This window comes from Dendrobium catenatum, unplaced genomic scaffold, assembly GCF_001605985.2.
Source record: "Dendrobium catenatum unplaced genomic scaffold, ASM160598v2 fragScaff_scaffold_132, whole genome shotgun sequence".
Taxonomy (NCBI): domain Eukaryota; kingdom Viridiplantae; phylum Streptophyta; class Magnoliopsida; order Asparagales; family Orchidaceae; genus Dendrobium; species Dendrobium catenatum.
This window is the reverse complement of record NW_021318594.1, coordinates 125960-137468: the sequence shown is the minus strand read 5'-3', so window position 1 is coordinate 137468 and position 11509 is coordinate 125960. Positions and strand designations below refer to the sequence as shown.

General features: G+C 36.2%; 1 protein-coding gene across 1 annotated transcript in view; it reads left to right on the top strand.

The window, feature by feature from the left end:
• Positions 1–345: 345 nt before the first annotated feature.
• Positions 346–11509, top strand: part of LOC110102194 (glycine--tRNA ligase, chloroplastic/mitochondrial 2) — a gene marked incomplete at its 3' end in the record, with an annotated part of 127639 nt that continues 116475 nt past the window's right edge. The window contains 2 exon segments of the mRNA XM_020830410.2: positions 346–667; positions 4837–4887. Of these exon segments, the coding sequence (XP_020686069.1) occupies positions 413–667; positions 4837–4887 (306 nt within the window).

Sequence of the window (11509 nt, the reverse complement as noted above, 5' to 3'; positions counted from 1 at the left end):
TCAAAATATTTTTTTGAGCATTTAAAAAAAAATTCCGACTTATTTTAAAATAAAATTAAATATATTTAAAAAAATTAAAAAAATGTGACCGATTTATTATGGCTTTGTTTGTTTGAGCGTTTTTTTGCCTTTTATGTTTCAAAAAACGGAGGAATTTTTTTGTGTTGTTTGGTTCGTCAAATCACGTTCCCAATAACTCTTTTTTTTCATTTTTCTACAATTTTGAGAAAGCTTTTTATATATACTTCTCACTTAGAAAACTCCATTTTCTAAACTAATATTTTTTAAAACTGTATTTTACAAAATCACTAAAAAAACAAACAAGCCTATATCCTTCCCAAACCAGCAATTGTTTCTGTCACTTTACCCCGAACACTCTCTGCTCTCGCCTTATCCCGGCACTCCCCCTCCCATGTTTCTGTTATGCTGCCCCCTCGCCTTCCATGCCCTTGAACCCCACGACGCTCGTCTCCGCTACCTCCATCTCCGCCGTGAAATCCCTAAACGCTTCCTTGGCTTCTATCCTCTTCGTTTGACAGTTCCTTCACGGAGTAATGGGTTCCCTTCTGCGAGCACTTCGTTAGAACTGCATCCTACGCTTCACGGGCGTGAAACGAGAGGCAAAGCATTAGTGCCCACTTTCCAAGAGGCTATTCATCGCCTTCAGGTTCTCTCTAGTTTTTCCGGATTTGTGTTATTTGAGAGCCTGCGATATTTGGAGACGCAAACTTTTACTATGGAATGCTAGGATTTCTGAGCCCTGACATGTTGTTCTTTCCCGACCTTTTTGGTTTGTCTTATTTTTGAATATGACTTGGCGCGCTAGTGTATGACTTAAAATCCAAAAGAACTACGCGTCCTTGTAGATATGCTATTCATGAAAATTCTGAATCAAAGTGCGTTATCTTAATTGTAAGTTGTATATTTGGCTACATTTACAATATGTATCAATCACCATCTGATCAAGTCCACATGTATACCTAAAAATCGATCAATTAGTATATAGGTGGCTTCTGTTCTCTACTTGGTCAGCTCGGGTAGGCCCAATGACCTCTTGTTGTTAGCCCTTAGGAGCGAACATGGAATAATGGCCAAGGAGCTGTTTTGGTAATTCATTGGGCATGCCAAGTTAACAACGCCAAGGAAATACGTAGATTCTAGAACCAATGCATTTAGTACCAATGATGCCATGCATGAGGATAATACTTGGTATTTTTTACGCACCATACAAATTATTAGGCGCCCGCATATATTTCTTGTAGATCATGACATGACGAATTTTTGCTGACCATCCAATAATTGATAGATGGCCTTTTTTTTTATGGGGTCTTATGGTGGCTAGGATAATAGACACTTCAATCCTCTATGCCACTACTATAGTAATTGATGATAGACCACACCGCACTATCAACTGCTTATCTGTTGCGATGTGGCCACTTCCCCCAAAGACCTTTGTAGCGGCCAATGAGTAGGCACACCTTTTTATCCGCATGACTAAGAAGCCTCCTCATGTCACCCCTAAGGACCTTTATAAATACCCATGTAATAGTGAAGTAATGATTTTTGGCTTTTGAAAACTTAGCCTTAACTGTGAGAGTAGTGAGTAGCAGAGAAATACCTCTAGCCAGATTGCGTTAATTATAATCAAGAGTACTAAATCATCACTTTTCTTCTTTTAACTTATATTTAAAGCTCTAGCTAGAGAGAAGCCAATAATAATCTTATCGCAAGAGAAATAAATGGTTTATCATTGGGCAGATTAAACCTAAATCTCTTCTTCCAAAATTCAGTAGTAGTAAAATATCTAATTAATCAGTCCAGCCCCAAAATAATATAAAAAACAGTCATTGGTTAATCGATTTTGCTTTATAGTTTCCTATCATGGATATCAGTGTGTGCAATATGTTTTGTATTAGCATACATGCTATCTCTAGGAGTCATCATAACATGCAATTCATGTACAAAGCACGGGATTTCAACAGATAAACTGGTAGAAAACTCATTAGAAATAAGTGTATTTGAAGTACCAATATTAATAGAACTATGCCAAATTGACTGGAAATTAAAAGCTTACTTATAACCACTTCCTCTATTTCTTTGGTCTCTCTGGGACCCTTGCTTTCACTGGATGATTACACTTCTTTTTTGAAATTTCTCCTTGCGTGCACTGATTGCTTTTCATAGACTTGAGATTTACTTGCTTTGGGGTTGCCCTCCAAAAACATCCTATGTTGAGATTGTCCTTGAAATCCTTGTGGCCCACCATCATTCTTTCCCAAAGGATAGTCTATCTTGTGGTGCCCTACATCTCCACATCAGAATTATTTGCTGGAACCAAAAAGACCTAACTCAAGATATCCCATTTCACACTGCTCGCATAATGACTTATGATGCACCGATACTTCTCCTCAAGGAGGCGTGCAGTGTCCGACACCGTGTCCGACATGACACTCGTCCGACACTCCTCCGACACGTGTCGGACACGCCGAAAACGTGTCCAATTAAAAATATTAAATGCAAATTGGACACGCGTGTCCGACCCACGTATCATAAATATTTTATGAACTTTTTAAAATATAATTTCTTATATTTTGCGGGATTTAAACTAAATTTCTTATTTCCTATCCATAACACCAAATCAACGTCCGCACTTAATTCCCAATCATCGAATATTCTCATTTTCATTTCTTTTTGGTAGTGAAGATATTTTCATCTCCTCTCTCGGTGACTGATAAATGGCATCGACGCCTGAAATATTAATGGTTTTTTTTTTGCTCGATACCGCTAGATACATGCTCGGTACTACAATGTACATGCTCGGTACCGCTAGGTATCGCTAGGTACCCCTCAGTACATGCTCGGTACCGCTCAGTACATGCTCGGTACTGCTCAGTACATGCTCGGTACTGCTCAGTACATGCTCGGTACATACTCGGTACCGCTCAGTATCTTTCCATACAAATAACTTACGAACTTTAAAAAAAAGTAGAACTTCAAATATCATCATCTTCCTATTGTGAGAGAAATTGGAGCACATACTCATTTATTCAATCAATGAAGAGAAATAAAATAACTCCACAACGAGCTGAAGATTTAGTTTATGTGCATACAAATCTTCATCGTCTATCAAGAAAAACCCCACTTTATATGCTATAAGCTAAACAAGTTATCATGAAATTGATTTATTATTGCTTGTCATTTTTAATATAATGTCACCTTAATTTATATATATTATATTAAAAAATTATTATGTCGTGTCCACGCCGCACCCGTGTCCTATATTTTTAAAAAATGCCGTGTCCCATGTCCGCGTCGTGTCGTTTCCGTGTCAACGTGTCCGTGTCGGTGCATCATAGATAATGACTTGTAAGACTATTTGATTTTACTTATTTTAAAAAATTTGTACTTATTCCTGAAGTTTTCTCCTTTATCAAAATTTATTTTTCTCATCAGATTGTTGCTCCAAGTTTTTCTTGGATTAATTCAGCTTGTGCTTAACTCTTCTTGCACTTTTAATTAAAATTGAAAATTTATTTATGGAAAAAGGTGTTAAAGCAAGTCTAAATTGATCTCCTAGACCTCTAAAAAATTTGTAATACTTTTCTTCATGGGTATTGACATAATGAGAAGTATACCTTCCTACCAATGTGAACTCTTACTCATACTACATTTCTATATTCGATACCCAAGTTAAATTAAAGAGTTTATCCTACAGTGCTAATTTTGTTGTGGTTGAAATAATGTAGCGTTCAAGCACTTTTATAAAATCATCTAATTTAATTATTTATAAAGGCATTATTTGCAATTTCTCAGAACACTGTGCTTGGCACCATCTCTCAACCTCTCCTCTAACATCAAAGTTGTCTACTCCACTTTTTTATTTTTCAGGACAAATCATACAATCCAAAATTCTTGGTATTTTTAACAAGCAGTCCTTAGTAATAGTTGGCTCACATGTTCCTTTGAATGCTGATGGTTTAAAAGTCTAAAGCATTCTCAGATATTGGTCCACTTTATTACCAAATTCAGACTTCGGCCCATGGTTTAAAGATGACTTTTCAATATATATAAAATTTTCAACCACTTAAAAAATCACTTCATAATATCTTAATTTTGTTGGGTCTGCCCTCCTCACTCATACTATTATGAACATCACTTCTATTGGAATTAACCTTAGCTTGCAACTCTGCTTTTGTGGTTAGCCCGTTACTATGATCATTCATTCTATCTTGTGTTTTTCAGTCATAATTTTCTGTAAATTATTTATTGTAAGTTATTATATGATAGTTATGTTATGTTGTAAACCTAATTAGATCAACTACCCCTATTTGGATTTACCTGTATGTATACAATAATCATATCCAATTTCACTTCTAAATCTAACTCCAGAAATCATATCCAATATATAAGCATCAGAAAATAGCTTGCAATGAAAACCAAGTACAATTTAATGTTGGGTTGTCATTGAGCTTGATAGTAATGTGTCATCAGTAATATTCTTCAATATTTATTAATTAGAGAAAACATTGTGCTTCTTCGTAATTGAATTTTAGGTTTCGAGGAATCCTTTGCTATTTTGTGAAGTTGATTGCTTCTATTGATATTACTTCTATTTGCATTTTAGTTACTTCTCTAGTGCTTTTAATTAAAGTCTGCAAGATGAGTAATTCAAAAGCTGCACCCAACTGAGCTTGTGTGGAGTTCTTGAAATATATTCAAAATTGTGCTGCATGCACAAGCGGCTTGTCCTATTAAAATTTTATATTTTTATTTAATACCATGTCATATTCATGCACAATTCAAAGCACTAATTATCAGTGGTTTTAAATGCTATAGGAGTATTGGGCTTCAGTTGGGTGTTCGATAATGCAGTGTAGCAACACAGAGGTGATTGAATGATTTTTTTTTCTAAATCATTGAATTTCTTGCTTCTAAATGAGAGTTTGACTTTTAATCTGACACAATGGAGAAAAATGATTCATGTAGCCGACCTCACATAGTGGGATAAATGATTGATGTTGTTGTTGTTGTATTGAATATCTTTCTTGCGATTATGCCATTGTTGTGTGCTTCCTTTCATAGCACATGGTTGCATGCATTTTCACATGAAATTAGTTTATTGTGCCAGCATGCTAGCGACTCAAGTACAGCTAAATATGGCATTTTATCATTGTCTGCTGAATTGTGGGATTTTTTTTTTTGCTTAGCTACAACAATTTGTCTTAAATGCTTCTATTGTTAGTGTTGTTGTCGGTTAATGTATCATAATATGGTCCTTAACTACTAAGTCTAATATTCTAATTTTTGAATAAGCTACTATTTTCTTCTTTATATCCACTATATTTGTTACTTAAACCATAAATTGTTAGCAATCTTACTCATATAAAATGATTACACTTTCTTTAATTCCTTTACTTCATTTTGAATATTGCTAAATTAATTACGCTAAACCGGTAGCTATCTCCATTTACCCTTTCTTTTTATTCTAGTTAAGAAATTGCATGCAATTTTTTTTGTTTGAGGACATTTTAAAAACCTTAATGAATGTACTGCTATATTAGGAATTTGGATGGTGGTTGCTATTAAGCCATCTAAATATAAATCCAAACAAGACATACCATTGACACTTCTATGTCAACTATAAGGATGCTATTACAAGTTTAGAAGGATGTTACCACAATTCTTTTCTTTGTTGAGTTGTTGTAACGCTTCTATGTTAGGTAATGCTAATATCGTTCAATATTTTCTCATTCAATCATCATTATTGTCATTATTCTTATCCTTACCCGACCACTTTGCCATTGGCTTTATAAATTTTATTTTTGATTCATTTTGGTAGGGTGATGCATGAGCTGGAAACTCAAATTATGCTTAGCTCATACTTATCCTTAATTAATTATTTGTTATGCACTTTTTCTCCTTAAAGCTTCACCTCAGTGCTCTACTTGATATGCTATTGTTTGCATTTTTAGGATCATAAGAACAATAGAGAACCATCAAGTACAAATGTACAATCCTATGCATTCTTAAAAACTAAATTGTAATTGTGTATATATTTTTTATTATATTGTTAGTGCTGTTAATGATGGAGACTTTCCGATCATGATATATATGCAATGTCGATTAGCTTGAGTGATTATCATTTTTGACTTTATTAGTTCATATAAGTTGGTAATTCTTAATTTTTGCTCCTTAGATTATTTTATTGCTTTATTTTCAAATTCTTTATAATTATTATGATTAGAGTCATTCATGTAATTGCTTTTTACGACAATAATGGGGATCTAGTGATTGTCATAAATTAACTAGCATTTATTGGATTAGGTTGCTCTCACCAACCCTTTTCTATTTTGCTCTCTTCATCTCTTTTGCAAAATTTTTTCACATGAAACAACCTTTGCTTCAGTTCACCTTTTCTCGCATTCATCAGTGTGTGTTTATTAAAGAAGAATATCCCATAGTCTCTATCAAAGTTGAAGATCCCATGGTTGCATAATCTAGGTTTATCAGGTTACCGATTTTCATCATCATGGAACCTTAAATGTGATGTGTAGACATCCTTTTTGGAAATAATAGTAGACATCCTTTTTGGAAATAATAGGTTAATTTATCCGAGGATTTTCCCAAATATCAATGTTTGAGAGTATTAGATTATGGTTTAGTTGAGTGGACCTTAATTTTCTTAGGAAATTTTGGATAGCATTGGGGCTTGCCTTTAGATTGATTGGGCTTTGTTCCTTTCTATCTATGTTGGAGGCCTTAGCCCAAATGGGTGTGGTTTTAGTGCCTTAACTTGTTAGAAGTATTTGTGACTTTGAAAAATTTTTAGAGTGAAGCCTTGGCATGCTCTTGGGATTTGAGTTGTATATAGATTTTGTAATGAGTTGTTGATGTGAAACGTACATGCGATGGAGTTACTTTAGGAAATTATAGAGAGCTATTGAAACTTAATAACCCAAAATAAAATTATCGTTTATAATAAAAGAGTGATCATTAGAATTCGTGGTTTTAACTTGCTTAGGCAAGGATGAGCAAAATCCGGAAACCAAACAATTTAAGAAAACGCAAAGTTCAAATTGTAAAACTACGACGGTGAACAAAAATCCACAACTTAATAATAAGAACTTTCACCTTTGGAGCCCGTACGCTCAACTAATCTAGGCTTTAGCGGAAGAAGAGTCTCCACCTTAGAATCGAGGTCGCGCCGAGGAAGGGGGAGCCTTGGATCGTCGTTCGTTCATTACGTCGTTTGGATAGGTTGCCGGAGAATGGCGGCTCGGGCATTGGAGGAGAAAAGGCAAGAATGGGTGGGTAGAGAGTTCGGACCAAGGAGGGAGAAAAGAGAGGCTGCAGGAAAATTTCTGCAGGAATTCATTGTGGAAGGTTTAATTGGAGGTATTAATTTGAAAAACAAATTAAATCCATGAGAGGAGAGGGCGGTTAATAGGGAGGATTTGGGGCTGAATTTGTGGAATTTATGGTGATTAGGAGAGAGGGAAGAGACCAAGGAGGGGGCCGGCCAAGGGGGAGAAAAGGGGGAAGTGGAGATTAAGCAAGTGGGGTCCACAAAATTAATCTCAGATTTAATAAAATCTGAAATTAACAATTCAGTTTGAGTAAATTTAGAGGTTTCCTAACTTAAGCATTTAATTGGATTGAATTTGAATTTGAATTTCAAATCCAAACAATTTATTTGATGGCTTAAATTAAGGAGTGTTTAGGCAACATTAAATGTTTATTAAACCCAACGTTCATAATTTGAAAACTGAGAAAAAAGAAGAGGGAAAAAGGGGCGGCGCAGGGGGGAAGGGCTGGTGGGCGGGAGTGGCCGGCGGCTGCTGAGTGGGGTTTTGGGCCGGCGGGAGGGGATTTTTGCTGGGTCGGGATGGCTAGTGAGGCCAGCGGCCTGACTAGGACGGGAAGGCCAGTGAGGCCGGCTGCTGTTGCTGGCCCAGGGAGGCGGCACAAGGTGGAGGAGAAGGGAAATTTGGACGAAGTCTGAGAATTTCTTCCAACGATTTCCTCGCCTCAAATTTCTGCTCTTCTTCTCCTTCACACTACAAGCACGAATTAAATCTAGAACTCACGGAGAGATCTAGTTCTCCCTTTGAACTCACTAAGAGATCAAAGGGAAATGCATTGACAAAGAGAACAAAAGGGGATAATTTTCATTTCATCAAAAACTGAAATTACAATACATGAGGCCTCATATAAATAGGCCAAAATGAAAAAAAACAAGAAATGACACAAATGCCCTTCCGGGCTACATAAGCGACTAAATGCCCATAAGGGCAAAAGCGGAAAAACATCAAAATAAAATACGCTACTACATAAAATGACAAAATACAAGTCATGCTCGTGGCCGTCGATCTCCGGCGTCGAAAATGCTGACGATGTCCTCATCAGTTGTCAGATAAGGATCTTAATCTAATTAATTTATGCTTAAGGTCTTAGCTTAGGGTTTGTGACACTTGACACTAGAATGAAGAATGAACTAATAAACACAGAAACCAATAAAGACTCAACTTTTTAACTTGTAACACTAGACAATGATTAATGAAAGAAAAATAAAACAAACTGAAAGTAGAATTTCAAGTATCTGACAAAAGATGGTGCTGTAACCATTGGAAATTCTTCCAATGGATGAACATTGGACTGTTGTTGATGCAAGCAAAAATTTGGTAAGGGCCCCAAATTTTTGCAAGCAAAGAGTACTCTACCTAGGATAAAAGAAATTACATGATAAACACAAAATACGACAATTGAACTAAAAACAACTTCACTTTAATATAAAAGACTTACAAAATTAGACACTTACAAACTTTGATGACATAAAGACAACTTAAACACCTAAAGTTGCTTTGCCTTGAGAAGAAGGATACAGGTGGAGTCGAACTTGCGTAGAGAAGAAGGGGTTAGAAGCCAATACGAAATAGAGAAGAGGAAAGGGGGTGGAACAACCTCTCAAGCTTTTCCAAGAGAAGAAACCCTCAGGTTTTTGTAGAGACTTTGCTCACAACATTCAACAACTTTATAACATATACAAAGGACACTTACAACAAAAGACGCTCACAAACGATGATTACAAAAGACTCAAACAAACTTATATAATAAAAACCTAAACTTGCATTTCCATCGCTTGAGAAGAAAGATACATATGGAGTGGCACTTGCGGCGAGAAGAAAGAGGTTAGAAGCCAAGACGAAAGGAAAGAGAAGCTCGCAAGCTTTCCTAGAAGGAAGAAGAAGAGTAGTTGGACAAAGCTCGCAAGTTTTTCCAAACAACAAACCCGCAGGTTTTGGCTTCCAAAAATTACATCATAACATCCTCTTTTTAGTCATACAAAAACATCTTCTATTTATAGGCAAAAGAAGGTAGACAAATAGCCATAACATCTCTAACCAAATCCAATTAGAATTGAGGAAATGCAAGGCCAAAGGTCACTAAAGAGAAGGCCAAAAGACAGCAAACAGCTACAGGAAAACTGCACAGAAAACAGGAAAAATTCCATGGAAATCCCCCCCCAAACAGCCACGGGAATCCAGCCAGCAAGGGACCCGAAAAATCAGCACAGGAGCCAAAACAACAGGCCATAGGGATCCAGCCAGCAAGGGACCCGAAAATCCTGCACAGGAGACAAAGAGGCAGAGCACGGGAAACCAACCAGCAAGGGGAAAACCGAGAAGGACCACAGGAACAACAACAGCTAGCAGAAACCAAGAAGACAAGGGGAAGGGAAGAGACACAAGAAGGAACCAAAGCGTCAAAGGGAAGGGGGAATGAACCTATTTAAAACCAAATTATGAGCTGAAACATAAGTAGATGCTCATTAATGAGCTGATTCAATAAGAAACTTACAAAATTAAATCCCAACTTGTTTTGACCCCCCTTGCCTACATCAGATTCTCCCTCACTTTAAAAGGCTCATCTCCTGATGAGGAAGCTTTTGATTTGATCTGAGGAGACGAAGGAAGTGCATCTAGCTCTTGAATCTTTGTCGCATACTTCTTCAGGATTTCATCTCGCTCTTGCTTGAACTGTTCTTGCAGATGTTTCCTTTTCTTCAAATAATTTTTTGCACTCATATGCAACCACAACTGAAGTTTATATAGTTCATTCTGTAGTGGATCCGTTGAATCACCTTATGTTGGAATCCATCTGTCCATCGGAAGAGGGACTTCAAGATCTTCTGGCTTGCATTCTTCCACTGGATCACTACTTTTATCTTTTTTCATTTTTTCTAAAAGAAAAGAAGACTCAACAAAACTTAAGTTCACTCGATACCACAGACTCACATGACACACATAACAACTGCTATGACTCATCAAGATACACACGATAACTTGCTCTGAAACCAAATTGATGCAAGCAAAAATTTGGGAAGGGCATCAAATTTTTGCAAGCAAAGCGTACTCTATCTAGGATAAAAGAAATTACATGATTAACACAAAATACGACAATTGAACTAAAAACAACTTCACTTTAATATAAAAGACTTACAAACTTAGACACTTACAAACTTTGACGACATAAAGACAACTTAAACTTCTTGAAGACTTGGGCTATGAAAATAAGGTTGCAAGAAGTCTATGTGGCTTGGGAGATGAGCAACTGCAGGAGCTAGAGGCCTGAGGACATTAGGATGTTTGTAGTAGCTTTTTAAGAAACTTTTTTTATTGGCAATCTAATGATAATAATTGACTAGTATTTTTGCCCGGGTGGTATTTCTAGAGATAGTGATAGCTCAAGTAAGATGGTTAGGTTATTGGGAGATTGTAGATAGCTTTGGGATTATACTAACAATTTTAGCTTAGGGATGATGAATCTAGAGAAGCGATTGTGCTAATAATATCAGGAGATGCAAAGGAGGGTAATTAAAGATATTTTGTTTCCTTCGTGTTCTTATGGAAAGAGATCATAAGTAATGAGTTTGGCCCATTTAAGATTTGCTATAAAATTGGTCTCTTTGGCATATTTTACCACTATGGTCTATGAGTTCATGATGTAGAATGGAGCTACAAATTTGAAATTAATTCCTGATTTGGGGATAGATTAAGGAAAGGACATTAATTCATAAATTCTGGAATTAATTCCAGCTGTTAAGAAAGAAATCCGGAGTTAATTTATTCTTAGGTGGCTAGAGAAATTAAAGCAAAAATCATTTTGGATTGATGTGGGTTAAATGGCTGCTGTAATTGGGGTGGTTAGTTGGGGGGAATTCATTAAGAGAGAGGGAAGAAAGGGGGCTGGTCAAGAGAAAGGGAGGGGGGTTGTCCACATTCAATGAATGTGTCTAGGTGCAATGAATGTTGAAATTGGAATTAATTCCAATTCAATTTCAGATTTTAATCAATCCAAGATTGAGGGGGGGTTTCCTAAAATATGTTAATTAATTTAAGATTTGAATTTCAAATTTAGTTGAATTTGAATTCAAAAACTTTCCAAATTAATATCAAACTAATTTAGAAAAGAGGGAAATTAAGGAGGGAAAGGGACTAGGGGCTAACCA